Source organism: Chiloscyllium plagiosum, unplaced genomic scaffold (genome assembly GCF_037043375.1).
Source record: "Chiloscyllium plagiosum isolate Xiang-an unplaced genomic scaffold, Cpla_swu_hap1 HiC_scaffold_24, whole genome shotgun sequence".
Lineage (NCBI taxonomy): Eukaryota > Metazoa > Chordata > Chondrichthyes > Orectolobiformes > Hemiscylliidae > Chiloscyllium > Chiloscyllium plagiosum.
In genome coordinates, this window is record NW_028270162.1 from 30,712,875 (window position 1) to 30,730,670 (window position 17,796).

Below are 17,796 nucleotides of genomic sequence, written 5' to 3' on the forward strand. Positions count from 1 at the left end.
CATTCCTGGGATGAAGGGCATATCAAAGAAAAAGACTGAACAGTCATTTATCCATTGTAATTTAGAAAATTGGGAGGGAAACGGACAACACTCTGATGGGACTTGACAGTGTGGAGGACGTTTTCTTTTTTGGAAGATTGAAAATTTGATGACACATTTCAAAAATTACAGGTTGTCTTATTAAGGAAGAGGTGAAGATAACATTTTCTCTCAAAGGGTGTTAGTATGTGGAATTCGCTCCCCTAGAAAATATTAGAAGTTGGGTAAGGGAACCTGTTCAAGGGTGACTGAGATAGATTTTAGATTATCAAGGATGTTTGCTGGACAGAGGTGGATGGGAAAAGTGCAGAAAGAAAACCGAGAATGAGATCTCATACAGAGTCAACCAGGATCGCACTGGACGATGGACAAGACAAGTAGGACAAGTAGGTTGAATAGCCTACTTCTACTTTTATTCCATCAAATCTTTGTGATATGTAAAGCACATAATTCATAAATTAACATTATTGAAACTATTACAATTCACTGGGGTATTGCAACATAAATTGAACCCTGCTATTAGAGTCATAGAGATGTACAGCACGGAAACAAACCCTTCAGTCCAACCTGTCCATGCCGACCATATATCCCAGCTCAATCTAGTCCCACCTGCCAGCACCCGGCCCATATCTCTCCAAACCCTTCCTATTCATATACCCATCCAAATGCATCTTCAATGTTGCAATTGTCCCAGCCTCCACCACATCCTCTGGCAGCTCATTCCATACACATACCACACTCTGCGTGAAAAGGTTGCCCCTTAGGTCTCTTTTATATCTTTTCCCTCTCACCCTAAACCTATGCCCTCTAGTTCTGGACTCCCCGACCCCAGGGAAAAGACATTGCCTATTTATCCTATCCATGCCCTTCATAATTTTGTAAACCTCTATAAGGTCACCCCTCAGCCTCTGACACTCTAGGGAAAACAGCCCCAGCCTGTTCAGCCTCTCCCTGTAGCTCAGATACTCCAATCTTGGCAACATCCTTGTAAATCTTTTCTGAACCCTTTCAAGATTCACAACATCTTTCCGATAGGAAGGACACCAGAACTGCACGCAATATTCCAACAGTGGCCTAACCAATGTCCTGTACAGCCGCAGCATGATCTCCCAACTCCCGTACTCAATACTCTGACCAATAAAGGAAAGCATACCAAACGCCTTTTCACTATCCTATCTACCTGCGACTCCACTTTCAAGGAGCCATGAATCTGCACCAAGGTTGCTTTGTTCAGCAATACTCCCTAGGACCTTACCATACAGTGTATAAGTCCTGCTAATATTTGCATTCGCAAAATGCAGCACCTCGCATTTATCTGAATTAAACTCCATCTGCCACTTCTCAGCCCATTGGCCCATCTGGTCCAGATCCTGTTGTAATCTGAGGTAACCCTCTTCGCTGTCCACTACACCTCCAATTTTGGTGTCATTTGCAAATTTACTAATTGTACCTCTTATGCTTGCATCCAAATCATTTATGTAAATGACAATAAGTATGGGGCCCAGCACTGATCCTTGTGGCACTCCACTGGTCACAGACCTCCAGTCTGAAAAACAACCCTCCAACACCACCCTCTGTGTTCTACCTTTGAGCCAGTTCTGTATCCAAATGACTAGTTCTCCCTGGAGTCCGTGAGATCTAACCTTCCCATGGGGAACCTTGTCGAATGCCTTACTGAAGTCCATATAGATCACATCTCCTGCTCTGCCCTCATCAATCCTCTTTGTTACTTCTTTAAAAAACTCAATCAAGTTTGTGAGACATGATTTCCCACGCACAAAGCCATGCTGACTGACCCTAATCAGTCCTTGCCTTTCCAAATACATGTACAGCCCGTCCCTCAGGATTCCCTCCAACAACTTGCCCACCACAGAGATCAGGCTCACCAGTCTATAGTTCCCTGGCTTGTCTTTACCGCCCTTCTTAAACAGTGGCACCACGTTTGCCAACCTCCAGTCTTCTGGCACCTCATCTGTGACTATCGATGATACAAATATCTCAGCAAGAGACCCAACAATCACTTCTCTAGCCTCCCACAGAGTTCTCAGGTACACCTGATCAGATCTTGGGGATTTATCCACTTTAACCGTTTCAAGGCATCCAGCACTTCCTCCTCTGTAATCTGGACATTTTGCAAGATGTCACCATCTATTTCCCTACAGTCTATATCTTCCATATCCTTTTCCACAGTAAATATTGATGCAAAATATTCATTTAGTATCTCCACAATCTTCTGTGGCTCCACACAAAGGCCGCCTTGCTGATCTTTGAGGGGCCCTATTCTCTCCCTAGTTACCTTTTTGTCCTTAATATATTTGTAAAAACCCTTTGGATTCTCCTTAATTCTATTTGCCAACGCTATCTCATGTCCCCGTTTTACCTTCCTGATTTCCCTCTTAAGTATACTCCTACTTCCTTTATACTCTTCTAAGGATTCACTTGATCTATCCTGTCTGTACCTGACATATGCTTCCTTCTTTTTCTTTACCAAACCCTCAATTTCTTTAGTCCTCCAGCATTCCCTATACCTACCAGCCTTCCCTTTCACCCTGCCAGGAATATACTTTCTCTGGATTCTTGTTATCTCGTTTCTGAAGGCTTCCCATTTTCCAGTCATCCATTTACCCGCGAATATCTACCTCCAATCAGCTTTTGAAAGTTCTTGCCTAATACCATCAAAACTGGCCTTTCTCCAATTTAGAACTTCAACTTTTAGATCTGGTCTATCTTTTTCCATCACTATTTTAAAACGAATAGAATTATGGTCGCTGGCCCCAATGTGCTCCCCCACTGACACCTCAGTCACCTGCCCTGCCTTATTTCCCAAGAGTAGGTCAGGTTTTGCACCTTCTCTGGTAGATACATCCACATACTAAATCCGAAAATTGTCCTGTACATACCTAAGAAATTCCTCTCCATCTAAACCCTTAACACTATGGCAGTCCCAGTCAATGTTTGGAAGGTTAAAATCCCCTACCATAACTACCCTGTTATTCTTACAGATAGCTGAGATCTCCTTACAAAGTTTGTTTATCAATTTCCCTCTGACTATTGGGAGGGGGTCTATAATACAATCCCAATAAGGTGATCATCCCTTTCTTATTTCTCAGTTCCACCCAAATAACTTCCCTGGATGTATTTCCGGGAATATCCTCCCTCAGCACAGCTGTAATGCTATCCCTTATCAAAAGTGCCACTCCCCCTCCTCTCTTGCCTCCCTTTCTATCCTTCTTGTAGCATTTGTACCCTGGAACATTAAGCTGCCAGTCCTGCCCTTCCCTGAGCCATGTTTCTGTAATTGCTATGATATCCCAGTCCCATGTTCCTAACCATGCCCTGAGTTCATCTGCCTTCCCTGTTAACCCCCTTGCATTGAAATAAATGCAGTTTAATTTATTAGTCCTACCTTGTCCCTGCCTGCCCTGACTGTTTGACTCACTTCTGTTCTCAGCTGTACCCGTCTCAGATTGATCTCTTTCCTCACTATCTCCCTGGGTCCCCCCCCCTTGATCCTGGCACCAGGGAAACAACACACCATTCTGCTTTTTCTCTGCTGTCCATAGAAACGTCTCTGTCTGTCTGTACTTCGGACTACAGAATCCCCTAACACAATTGATCTCTTGGAAGCCGATGTACCCCTTGTTGCATTAGAGCCAGTCTCAATACCAGAAACTTGGTTGTTCGTGCTACGTTCCCCTGAGAATCCATCACCCCCTACATTTCTAAAACAGTGTGAAATGGGTATATCCACAAAAGACTCCTGCACTTGCTGCCTACCTCTCTTACCCTTCCTGGAGTTAACCCATCTATGTGACTGTATCCGAGACTTTCCCCCCTTTTTACAACTGCCATCCATCACATACTGTTGCTGTTGCAAATTCCTCATCGCTTCTATCTGTCTCTCCAACCGATCCACTCGATCTGCTAAGATTCGCATCCAACAGCATTTATGGCAGATATAATCCGCAGTAACCCTTAAACTCTCTTTAAACTCCCACATCTGACAAGAAGTACATATCACTGCAAAGACCATTTTTGCTCCTTCACAATCTACAGACCCAGAAAATAACACCGTCTTATTTCTCTGCAAACACTGCCCCAGGTTAAGTTAATAGCTATGGCTTATATTTTAAGTTTAACCAAGAGACTTATCTCCAAAAACATATAATCAACTGTACTGACTAATACAGCCTTTCTCTTGGATAGACTTAAAACAACAATTGACTTATCTGCTTCTGTGCTGTGAACTTCGCCCAACAGTTCCTCCAAGATTAGTTGTGAATTTCACTGTTTGTTAATTTTCCCAGACACACTCCGATGTCCAGCGATACACGAATTCAAACAGCAAAAGCAGTAACTGTGCAGGTTCTCTCTCTCTCCTGCACTGTCCTCACCATGTGCTTCCTTTGTCTGCTCTTCTCCCTTTTAAAACTGCTGTTGTTTTGACTTTTTTTTCCAAAGTTCCAAAACAATGCAACAGCATATAAAACAGTAATTGCTGCTCCTGGAATTCGAGGAAATTCCTCCAACACCTAAAATACCTCAAAAAAAGGAGCAGCTCTTACAGCCAGAAATGTTTCCCGTCCTCCATCTTGGATTACTCAGAATCCTCAGCTGCTTCTGATACACATTTTCAGGTATGAATGAAATCACCACCCCAGTGTCTACCTCCATTCTTAACAGTTTGCCATTCAGTAAGGGAGTGACACAGTATCAGTTGATGCTGCTTGCAATGGCGAATATCTTTAATAACAGTTTCGCTTTGGACTAAGAATTCGCGGCTTTTCTCATGCCTTTTCTGTACTGTGCAGATTTTCTTCCTACTCTGTAGTTGCTGTATCCTTTTCACGTTTCTTCCTCAAACATGTCCGTTCAAACGTGTCCTTTTTTCCCAGACTCTGCATACAGTTTCTGCATACTACATACAGATATTTGCTGCTGCATGAATTGTTTTTCATTCCAATGACAGTTTTGAGTTTGCATCGGTGCAAATCTCTCAGCCACCATTTTATGACTTTTATCATTGAGCTTAGCTGTTGAGCTTTCTTGGCTGTTGGCTCAAGTACCTTCTTTAAGTCTAGCTTCCTTCCTCTAAGTACCTTTGATATGGATTGCTTCACATCTTAAATCACACAACAGTCTGTCTCTGATGGAATCATTTAAGTTGTCTCCGAACTCTCAGAATTCTACTGACTTTAAATTGTTATGAACTGGGAGCTGGATTCATCATTGTGCAGATTGCATTTGTAGAATCTGATCCCTTCAACAATTCAGCAATCAGCAATGGTTTTGGTGAAAAGTGGTCTGTAGGATTGCTACTATTTCTTCACAAATTTTGGAACCTGCAGACTGCTCAGCAGGTTAAAAGCTTTCTCTTCATAATACTCAGGAACAACTATATTTGCGTCAATTCTGTTAGCTTGAACAAAAAGATGGAATCTCTCTGTGTAGGAATTATAGGTCGATATTTTCATCATACAGTCCAAGGTACCAAACATTTCTGCCCTCTATTTAAGATGTGAAGGCATAGCAAGATGTACCACAAAAGGTTTTTAACACTACTTCACTGCTTCCCATTTAAAAGAAGGTATTGCTGAGGCTGCAGGTTTTTTCCAAGTTTGCACCTTATATCAACACATTTTCCTGTATGAGAAATTAATTAGTGTTCTTTTGGATTGGAACATGTGGCAAACTCCTGCACACTGTTCACCTCTTCCCTGGGGTGATTTTGTTTTGCTGACTACCTGCTTCAATACAGTATGACGATTTTGATTTTTTTTGCTTCTTTTTATTGAAGTGCCTGTGAGATCTGCCATGAGAACCATGATTTTTTCTTTTTTTGACGAATCAGTGGCTTGAACCAGTGGATCTCAGAACAGTCTTTAACCTCATTGCTGGTTTTTCTCGTGATTAAGTTCCATGATGGATCAGGAGTCAAGGTGTTAAATAGCAGGAGTTTTATTACAGAAATGTTTACTCTACAGGCATTAAGGTTTCCCGACAACATCATTATAACTTCATGATCAGACTCAAAGTAATGACCCACTATAATTACACAAATACGTGACTAGAAGAGTAATTATTATTTAAATGGAGAAAGACAACAGAAAGCTCCAGCAGACGAAGATTTGGGGGTACTCAAAAATAAATCACAAAAAGCTAGCAGATAATGGGGAAGACAAATGGAACATTGACCTTTATTTCAAAGGGAAGGGAATGGAGTATAAAAATAGGGAGGTCTCGCTAAAATTGAATAAGTTTGCAGCAGGAATACCATGTACAGTTTTAGTCACTTTATCTAAGGAAAGATAGGCTGGCGTTAGAGGCAGTCCAGAGGAGACTCACTAGATTGAGCCCGGGTATGGAGAGACAGTCTTATGAGGAGAGGTTCAGAAGGTTAGGCCTGTACTCACTAGAGTTTAGAAGAATGAGACATGACCTTTTAGAAACATACAAGATTATTGCAGGACTTGACAGGATAGATGCAAAGAGTTGTTTCCCTGTGTGGGAAAGTCTAGAATCACAGCGCATAATCTCAGAGCAAGGGGTCATCCATATAAAAAAAAGAGCTGAGGAGGAATTTCTTCCCTCAGACGGTAATGGATGTGTAGAATTCTTTACCACAGAGGCCTATTGAGTTTGTATCATCAAGTATATTCAAGGTTAAGATAGACAGATTTGTAATGAGAAGGAGATCAAAGCTTAAGGGGAAAAGGATTGAATGGCAGAGCAGACTCAAAGGGCAGAGCAGACTCAAAGGACTGAGTAGCCTACTTCTGCTCTTATGCCTCATGGCCTTATAATTTAACAAATCTTAGGAGAAAGTGGTGGCAACTTGTCAATATTTATATGCGAAAATAACGTGACTCTAAAATGAATAGCTCAAATTGCCAAATAGTGTACTAGAATAAAATGCTGCAGAGCAAAAAGATAATTATTAATTTCTAACTAAATGTCAAGTAAGATTTGTTATTTTACTGATTCTCACAATTTGTTAACATTAAAACTATTTGCTGTTGATTACTATATTCAGCAAGAGTTTTATGTGGTGTATGACTCAAATATGACAAAAGAAATATTGGAACATACCCATGTACAGATGGTCCTCACTGGGGTCATCGAGCACCTGTAAGAATAAACAAACAAGAAATCACATCTTGGAAACATGCTTATACTTCAACAAGGAATATAAATCAAGAAACAGAACACATGCTGGAGGACCCACAGTTCAAAAAAGTTGAAGATGTAGGTATCATTAGCAAGACCAGAATGTAAAGCCCACTGCTATTATTTTTAAAAAGGATTTTAGTCATTTAATTTTTGTGTGGGAAGTAGCTCTGCCTTTCAGACTATATTGATGTCCACATATTAATTTCTTCAATCTACTTTTAAATCACAATTGCCAGGTAATTGTATACACATACACACATTTTATTGTAACAGCCAGTCAATTAGAAGGAAAGCTTCCAACGCTAGCCTTAGACCATCTAAATGCTTGAGGAAAGTATAAAAGAGGGAGAAATCAAGTACAGTTGATATTCTACTAATCTTTAAACTGGGATTTACAAAGATACTTCCTTAACCGGAGTCTATCAAGAATGCAGAGCTCATACTATAAGAATTCTTGAAGTGAATGGTATAATGTAATATAGAGAGATAGGAGGAAGAAAAAGGACACAGGACGGCACGGTGGTTCAGTGGTTAGCACTGCTGCCTCACAGCATCAGGGACCTGGATTCGATCTGTGTGGAGTTTTCACATTCTCCCCATGTTTGCGTGGGTTTCCTCCAGGTGTTCTGGTTTCCTCCCACAGACTAAAGATGCGCAGTTAGGCGAACTGGCCATGTTAAATTGCCCATAGTGTTCAGGGATGTGTAGGTTAGGTGCATTAGTCAGGGGTAAAACATAGAGGAATGGATCTAGGTGGGTTACTTTTTGGAGGGTCGGTATGGACTTATTGGGCTGAAGGGTCTGTTTCCACACTGTAGGATTCTATGATTATGCTAACAGTGTTTGATAAGGAAATACAGGAACATAAACATATATATGCAGTTCTATACGACACTCAAATCAGAGATGAATGTATCAGAATTGATTAATCAAAATAGCTTATGAACCGAACATATGTAATATGCACAAACCAATTACCATCTATTATTTATTGGAAAACTGGGCATTTGACAATGTCAGAGACAGAAAACTAAGCAGAAAAAATTGTTTTCACGAACAAAGAACACATTTGAGTGCTTGTTTTTTACACTTAAAGCAGAATAATATCAAATAGCCAAGAATAGATGTGTTCAAACTGAATGAGAACTACAGAGAAAAAAAAATGAAACCAACTATAACAAGTAATATACATTATCATGAGCATGCAAACTACAAAGTCAATTTGGATGGGTCACAATGATACAAAGCAAAAATTAGAGTAGGCATGAGTGCTGCTTCTGAGGCTTTATTTAAAACTATATTCAAATGGGACTATCATTGATCTTTAAACTAAAAAGGGGAAATTGTTCCTGCTTTAATTAAATTGGAATAAAACATTTTGAAATCCATGATTTCTTGGAAAGTAATTTCATTCCCTGGAATTAAAAATAGCAGTCAAACATGACTTGTGTAATAATCATTGTTTTTCTTGCCTCCACACCTCCTGAATCAATGATATTTAACATAACGTAGTTCATCCTCAAAGAGGCTGTTATTCAAATATAACTTGCAACAGTGAATGCTCTCAAGTGTATGAGAATCAGGAAACAGGGACCAAGAGGGGTTTGGAATTAATTATTTAGCCTAAACTTGTCCTTATGCAGCTAAAAAGCCACCTGTCAGTATGCCCAGATGTTTAATTAGTTGTGAAGAATGCAAATGATTCAAGATTTGATTCAAGATTTGATTCAAGATTTAATTGAGGAAAGATAATTTTACAAGGTGGGTGTTATGTTAAGATTTTCAGTTGGAAAAACAGCCCTTAGGTTTGTGAATTAAGTAAGGGCAACAGGTACATGGGAACACCACTACCTGCAAGTTCTCCACGAAGCCACTCACCACCCTGACTTGGAAAGATACTGCCGTTCCTTCACAGTCGTTGGGTCAAAATCCTGAAATTCCCTCCCGACTGGCATTGTGGGTCAACCCACAGCAAGTGGACTGTAGCGATTCAGAAGGCAGCTCACCACCACCTCAAAGGCGAACAGGGTTGGGCTATCAATGCTGGCCAGCCAGCGATGCCCAAATCCCACAATGAATTAAAAAAAAACAAGTTTCTGCTGCTAATTATATCGAGGATCAAAGTGAGAAGTCTGGAACAAATAATTACACAAAGTAGTACACATGAGCAAGCCATGAATATTGCACAGGATACATACAGCGCAACTGAAAGCTGAAGATGCAAGAACACTGAACTAACACTATCCAGGGAAAAGAACAATAAGTCTGAACCAAAAATGGCAAGATTATGCAAATTAAACTATACATCATGATAGAAAACAGAAATTCTGAAGACATTTCCATTGTCCAAATTACCCTCTCATCCCCATTTTTATTTCAGTTTTAATCTCAACTTGCATACAACAGTGGCTGTTGTATAAAAGAATTCATGAACTTTAAAATGTGAATAGATTTATTTCCTACTAGCAAGCTATTCTATACTTCAGAAGCGAACAGTTAGGAGCTAGTTAAGGAGATGGGAAGAACACAGAATTCATATTGTAGACTATAATTTATGGTATTGTGCCAATGTGTTCAATAAAGGAAAACATGCATTTACATATAACAGCATAGTGATTGTGCAAAACCCAAATGATTTAGATAAGTTGTACCATGCAAATTGCTTTCTCTAACCTGTGTTAAAAACCTTCTCTCCTCCTATGTTTCCATCATGATACACATGCTAATATTTTCATAGTCACGCTCTAACAAAAGAAAATGTATTCTTCTATTATTTCAAATCTCCTTCTTCAACTGCCACACTAACTCTAGGTTTGAGCTACAGTAAAATGCTGTTTCGATGGGCCTTCACAAAACCATGACTAGATAAAGTACCGTAAATTAATCTATTTTTGGAGGAGCAGGACTTCTGATATCAGGTCTGAAGAATGGCAAAAAGAGAGAAAAACTCAGTTGTGCTTGCCAAGAAGCTGCCGCTTTTTACCACCTTGTTTGGAGTAGAAATATGTGGTCTACATTCACATAAACTAATGACATTCTGCAACTATCCTCAAAGGGTTGCCAGAGACAGATAACATAAAAGCATAATGACTAATCTGTTGAAATGCAATAAATATCTTCTTAAATGATTTAAGTTAATTACTATTGCTTACATAGACAGGAACAGGATAATTATGGCTCTCAGAAGTGCTCACTCTTTAAAAGTACACATTAAAATGAATGAGATTAGATTAAAGTCTGGTGCAGTATTTTTAAAATATCTAAAATGACAAGCTATATGAACTTAAATATGGATATAAATGAAAAATGCGAAAGCAAATTGCCTCCTTTTACATGCTTTCACCAGCATTTCTTGAATAATGGAGAAAGGAAAAGTAAAACATACTTCAACTAGTTTGACAACATTTGGATGATCCAACTTCTTCAAAATGGCAATTTCTTGGTACACACTATCCAAAGGCCCTTTAGGCTGTGCAGAGATTTGTGGAACAACTTTGGCACCTCGAGGTGGGGGACGACCTAGATGACAGAATAGGATTGTTATCTGCTAGGTGGCCACACAGTCAAATTAATGGCTCATCATAAGTAACCCTTCCTCACAACTTTGTATTGAAATCAAATAAAAGCTAACCATTTTGCTTTTGAAAGGTTATATCTGGATGAACAGAGTCCAAAGGCAGTCCCAACATTAAGCTGGGGAAGGCACAAAATATTTTCAATCTAATTGTCGAAATCTATTTTTGGGTTGGAATGGGGAGAGGAATCATTCACATTAATGAAACAACACATCATTTTCCAGAATTGCCAACAGGAGCAAACCTGCCAGAATTGTATCTTGGGAAATCTCAGGCTGCATCTTCCTAATTTCCCACACTGTACTCCAAACACAAATGCGTCGTGTAAATGATAAATAATACTTTTCTCCTGAGACATTAAAATCACATTGTAGCTGAGTTTAGCTACTTTCTATTTCTTTAGTTTTTTCCCAGTCACTTTTCTCCACTGAAAATATCAGTCACAATCTCTCTGCCACCACATTCTCTCATGGTTTCTAACTCGACAGCATGGACGTAGCTTTTAAACTTCCACTATTCTCTTAGTTTCATGCAATTCATCCCTTGACTTCTGTCTCTGCATTGCCAATGGCAGGCTACCGTCCAATATTCATTATGGCCCACTGATATCCACCACTGCCAGCTTGATTATACTGCTTCACAATCAATACTTTGCAATGATTTCATTCCATTCTTCCAGATTCTTGTCCTATCACAATTGTTTCAATGATGCAAACTTCTATATTAGTGTGTCAGAAAGGTCTTCTTTGTATTTCGCCTAAGATTTTCTTTCCACTACGTCTGAAAGGGCCCTCAACCATTTCTGGCACATTTCTGCACTCCTCACCCCTTCCCCGAACCAGGAATGGGTTTCCCTTGCCCTCACAGCCTCCACATTTAACAGATTATTTTCCACCATTTTCAGTGGGACGCTAACATTAAAGACAGCTTCCTTTCCCCTTCAGCTTTCTAAAAAGACTGTTTCCTCTTTGATGCATTCCAAATAATACCCCAACACACTGTCCCATTTGCCAGACACCATTCCTTGCAAATGCAGGATGTAATCATCTGCCCTTTTATCTCCTCTTGAAACCTTGCTATTTTCGATCCAAAAGCAACTGCACAATACTCAGCTCATGTATTTGATATGGACATTGCAGCTGATTACTTTCTGCCTTGCTGCACAGATGAAAACGGTATCAAAGGAAACAGTAATACCAAAGTCACCAGCAAGGCCCATCCACAGTAACCAACTTCCGTGGCTCTTCAGAACAGTTCTGAAGAATTCTGAACAGAGTTAACCATTTCTTGAGAATGGTCCTGAAGAAGTCATACCAGATTCGAAACATTAATTCTGTTTCTCTCTCCACAGATGCTGCCAGATTGCTGAGTTTCTTCATCATTTTCTCTGCTATTCTCAGATGTCCAGCATATACAATAATTTGTTTTGATTCAATATCAGTGGTTGTTTGTACAGCTTCCAGAAGACGACGACGACGATGATGATACAGATCCCCCAAGATTGCACAGGAAAACATCCAGACCCCCATCAGCAGACTGTCATTTTTTCACAGCTCTTGGAAACTGCAAACTAAGGAGGTCTCATGTCATTCTCACCAAACTATTCATCCAGTTGCAGCAGACCTTGCACTTGGAAGGAATAGGTGGCCATCCTATCCCATCAAGTTTACAGTTGCAGTGCGTTTTTATGCTGACACTCATTTTGAGAAACAGTGTATAATCTCCCAAATTCTCAGCCCACAAATGCAGAATTACCACTGATGCAATTTTCCCCAGAATGCATCTGTTTATATATTTCCCCATGATGAGAGTCAAATTATCTGGGCTGTGAAATTTTTTCTGAAAAATGTGTTGCTGGAAAAGCACAGGTCAGGCAGCATCCAAGGAGCAGGAGAATCGACGTTTCGGGCATAAGCCTTTTTTTCAGGATTCCTGAAGAAGGGCTTATGCCCGAAATATCGATTCTCCTGTTCCCTGGATGGTGCCTGACCTGCTGCGCTTTTCCAGCAACACATTTTTCAGCTCTGATCTCCAGCATCTGCAGTCCTCACTTTCTCCCTGTGAAACTTGTTACCATCACTGGCGCCCCCCCAAATGCAGGATGCTATAGATCACACTCAATTTGAGAGCACCTTATGATCAATCTCAGAATATGCCAACAGAAAGGAGTTCTACTCCATCAATGTTAAACTTGTGTGGCTACAGATGCTAGATATTAGAGGTACACAGCAGTTAACCTGAGTGTTGCCATGATGCATACATACTACAGAACTCAAGTTTCTCCTCCTTCTTGGGTCACAGAGAGATAGCTTCAGGGAGACTATCCTGTCCCAAATATGACTCGTGTGTGAGCAGAGCAAATATATAACATTATCCAAACTTCCACCAGGAACATAGTAGAACAGGTTGCAGGCATCCACAAAATGAGGTTTGAATACCTGGACTGCTCCATCACAGCCTTGGAGTACAGGCAAAAAAGGGTGCGCTTCATCATTGAGACATATTTGGCCCTTCATCACTGCAGCCAACAAAGTATGCGTGTGTTAGTGTCCGTGTATGTGCCTGTATGGGGGTGTGGGTATTTGTAGGTCTTAGGGTGTGGGGAATATTCTGAATGCAGGGGAAATGGAGGATTAACAGCTATCGTCTAAAAATGAAAATGAGCATAAAATAATTGACCAATAGTTATTCTAATGTACACGTGAACCTGGTTATTTTTGGAGTTCTTGAACATTTCTGCCGCTGAATAAGTGCTTTGTTATCGACATGAGTGTATGCTTGGTATTTTCAGGGTGATCCTACATTCAAGTATCTTCACTTTACGTTCTTACTCACAAATAGGGTGAAGACAGCAGTTAGTGAGACAGGGCACAAACACTGCATGGCACCAATGCTGTGTTTCTTTGAAGGCTTCATTCACACATGAAAGCCAAGTGTTGTGCAGAGAAGTCTATTGTTATAAGCAGCAGGTTGGGAGTAATTGTGAAGTATCTCTCTTTTTTACCCTTCCATCATGAGTTGTGTCTTCAATATTTCAGATACCATCTAGACTGCTAAACTGCTGTAAAATGCTTCAGTGACCTGTAGGACAGCATTTCATTTATAAGAACTAGAACTTAGTGCAATATTCCTTGGCAGGCCACTGTGCAATGAGGAAGCACGGACATGTGAACTGCCCAGTGTACACCACCTAGTCTTGAATGGTAATGTGCTCCCTTGAAAAGCTGATAGAAAGAATGAATCTTTTCCTCCAGAGATGCTTGGATTCATTACTGATTCTGTTTTTCAAGAAGTGGGTCGATGATAAATCTGATAGAACTCTGCTAAAGGAAGTAATGAGCAGGTTAGACCAAGGAAAGCCAATGGATTTATCTACCTGGATTTCAAGAAGGCTACGGAGTAAGAAAAGGACCCATGGTTTTAGAGGCAAGATGCTAGTGTGGAAGCTTGGCAGAAAGCAAAGAGTACGGATAACAGGGACTTCTCAGGTTAGTAGTCGGTGACAAGTGGTTTTCCGCAAGGCTCAATGTTGGGACCACAACTTTTCACTTTATACATTTAATGATCTAGATGAAGGAACTGAGGGCATTCTGGCTATGTTTGCAGACGATACAAAGATAGGTAGAGGGACAGGTAACATTAATGAGGTGGGGAGGCCGCAGAATGATTTGGACAGGTTAGGTAATGGGCAAAGCAGTGACAGATGGACCACAAAGTGGGAAAGTGAGAAGTCATGAATTTTGGTAGTAAGAATAGAGGCATGGACTATTTTCTAAAATGGGGAGAAAATTCAGAAGTCTGAAATGCAAAAAGACTCGCGAGTTCTAGTCCAGGTTTCTTTCAAGGTAAACTTGCAGGTTGAGTCAGTAGTTAGGAAGGCAAATGCAATGGTGACATGTATTTTGAGAGGACTTGAAAAAAAGCAGAGATGTACTTCTGAGGCTATACAAGGCTCTGGTCAGATTATATTTGGAATACTGTGTGCAGTTTTGGGCCCCACATCTCAGGAAGTACGTACTGGCCCTGGAGCACATCCAGGAGGAAGTTCACAAAAAAAGGTCCCAGGAATGAAAAGCTTAACATATGAGGAACGTTTGAGGACTCTGGGTTTATACTTAATGGAGTTTAGAAAGATGAGGGGAATCTAATTAAAACATACAGAAATCTGAATGGCCTGGACAGAGTAAATGTTGGGAAAGTGCTTCCATTGCTAGAGAGAGACTAGGACTCAAGGGCATAGCTTTAGAGTAAAGGGGAGACCTTTTCGAATGGAGCTAAGGAGAAACTTCTTCAGCCAGAGAGTGGTGAATCCATGGAATCAATTGCCACAGAAGGCTGTGGAGGGCACGTCATTGAGTATATTTAAGACTGAGATAGAGAGGTTCTTCGGGATCAAGGGTTACGGGGAGAAAGCCAGAGAATGGGATTGAGAAACTTATTGGCCATGATTGAATGGCAGAGCAGACATGATGGGCTGAATGGCCTAACTTCTGCTTCTATGTCTTATTGTGGGGAAGATCTGTGCAGGTCAGGCCTTACCACAAGCCTTGCACATTGATTTAGCCTCAATAACGTGTTGCCCTCAAAATCCAATGGGCTTTCCTCAGGCAGGCTCAAAACCTCTTCACAGCGATTCCATGTAGTGCTTTCTTCAAATGCTGATACTGGCAAACTTAATTTACAGCTCGTGCAATGGCAGCATCCCCAACTCTGAGCCAGAAGATCGGAGTTCAAGTCCCACATGCCCTAACATGTCCAAACAGATTGATTAAAAATGATTATAATGGAACTTTGATGCTGTCATCTGAGTCACAGTTCAAGGGCGTGTGATGTCAGAGATAATTTGCAATCAAGGAGTCAGCTGCTTATGAGAAATGAGCAATGCATGGCCACTACCATGTCTTTCATCCTTGGGATGTCTGAGGAAACTTCATTTCTCAATTGGGTGCACATTTACCATGTCCAACAGCAACTAAAGAATAGAACAGGTAATTTAAAAGTGCAAGTGCATACACATTTACAATGGCAAGAAGCATGATGAACATGATGCATGCAATAGGGAGAGTTGCAGTCCATGAGATGTGTGCAGTGGCAGGGTTAGAGTGAGTGGTGGCCCTACTGAGTGTGAGGAGCAGAGAGATGGTGGCACTTATCTTTGTAGAACACAGTGATTGTTACCATCTTTCTGCAGAGCTAGGCATTTCTATACGCCCAGGATATTGCACTGACTCAGGCTATTACCTCTGAGCAGGTTGTCCGAGTCTGTGGTATGGTCACCTTTGTCAGTCAGCAGATAGTTACTTGCTCTCCTCTCCATCACCACACCTCTGGATCCCTTTTGGCAAAGTAGGATACTGGCTTTCCTATCTGGGCCATCCGTTGACAACAAAGGTTGTGCACTATAGGATGAGGCCAGTTCCTGCCTTGCAGTGTTTGAACTGACGTGAATATGATGTCAATGATATGAATGCAACAAAGTCCAAGCAGGGGGTGAAACCCTACCTCTTTCCTAGTTTAAAATTTCATGTGACAGGCGATGAAGAGGCATGAGTAATGAGGTAAAGAGTGGATGATTATATGACAAAAACACTACAGGACAAGGCAGACCCGGCGCCGTGAATCTCACTTGAAAAGGACAGTTTCGGTTCTTGACCTGTTAGGACTTGATTCGGAAGAGCATGCCAATAATTGAGACACTGTCACAAATATATAAATAACCAATTAAATCATTAGGTGGTCAATTTGCATGAATGATTGCTATTCACTTCAAAAGCAATTCATACCAGGTTTCATCAATAACAAAAATAACTATATATTGGAAACACAAATCCTTTAAATTATGGCAGAGAAGAAGAGGCTAATCTACTACAATGCAAGTTAAACTATATTCTCTTAAATGCCAAATATACACATAGGTACACTCATTCACGAACAAGATGAATAAAAGACAGAGTTTGATGTGCTCTGCTTGGCGGTTTTGATGATTCTGACTGCGTTGCTCCATCAGTTTGTAGCAAACTTCATCTCATCAAATCTGAGGTGTGTCACAGCAGTTCTTTCTTAACTTAAAAACTCCTGATGCTTTTCTGAATCAATACTGCAATAATCTCACTGCCCAAACAATAACATTGTCTTGTAGCACTAAAGATGGGCATCACTAAATTTTCCAATTTGCAAAACTTAGCATAATTATTCAACTATACAGCAGTGACTAACTTGTATTCTAGTTCATTATCCAAAATGAACCTGATGCATGCATGCGCTCCCTTAATTACTATCACGATCCATTGGGTCCTGTATGATGAGCTCTTCTATCATTCTATTCCTCCTGTATACCACCCCATTACAGACTTTCCACTGTCCTTGCCTCACTAACCCATTGTTCAAAATCTATTCCATCTAATTTTTACCAGTTTTGATGAAAGACCAGTGACCTGAAGCTTAATGCCTTTTCTCTGCAGATGCTAACACCTTACTTTCTGAGTATTTCCTGTACTTTCTGCTTCTTTAAAAGTTTTATTTTATTCCATCTGGAAACCCTGAATATTGCCTAGATGAGGCTGAAAACACTTTTGGCAAGTTGAGAGTTCAGTGTTCTGGCACTCCATAAAAACACAGCACAGCGAACATCAGCCTTGTACGTGAACTGAAAACATAATTGATTTTCTTAACATATTTAAAATTAGGAAGGGATGGTTCTAATTAGGTAAGGAAAACTATCTCCAGTAGTTGAGGGTCTAGAATAACAAATATATATGTAAGTGAATGTAAGAAATTTAGGACAGAGAGCAGAAGAAATATTTTTCACACAGGGTAGTGAGGTTGTGTTATAACAATATATGCAGGTTCACTTAAATGGACCACTTCTACATTGTAACTTCAATATAACAATATTTTTCTTTAAATGTACCATACTTACGTGGAAATCCAGCTTGCCTCATCAACTTCTTTTTAGAAAGGACTTTCATTGCCTGCAAAGGAAACTTAATATCTGAAGCTTAAAAATTTAAAA

At 40.3% G+C, this 17,796-nt stretch overlaps 1 protein-coding gene across 4 annotated transcripts in view; it reads right to left on the minus strand.

Moving 5' to 3' along the window:
- LOC122562668 (calcium/calmodulin-dependent protein kinase kinase 2-like) overlaps window positions 1-17,796 on the minus strand; it is a 98,579-nt gene that overhangs the window by 35,187 nt on the left and 45,596 nt on the right. For all 4 annotated transcript variants that reach the window (XM_043715710.2, XM_043715706.2, XM_043715708.2 and 1 more), the window contains exons 5-7: window positions 17,704-17,755; window positions 10,595-10,728; window positions 7,129-7,165 (exon numbers count right to left, since the gene is read on the minus strand). In XM_043715710.2, coding sequence (XP_043571645.1) covers window positions 7,129-7,165; window positions 10,595-10,728; window positions 17,704-17,755 — 223 coding nt within the window. The remainder of the gene's footprint in view (window positions 1-7,128; window positions 7,166-10,594; window positions 10,729-17,703; window positions 17,756-17,796) is intronic.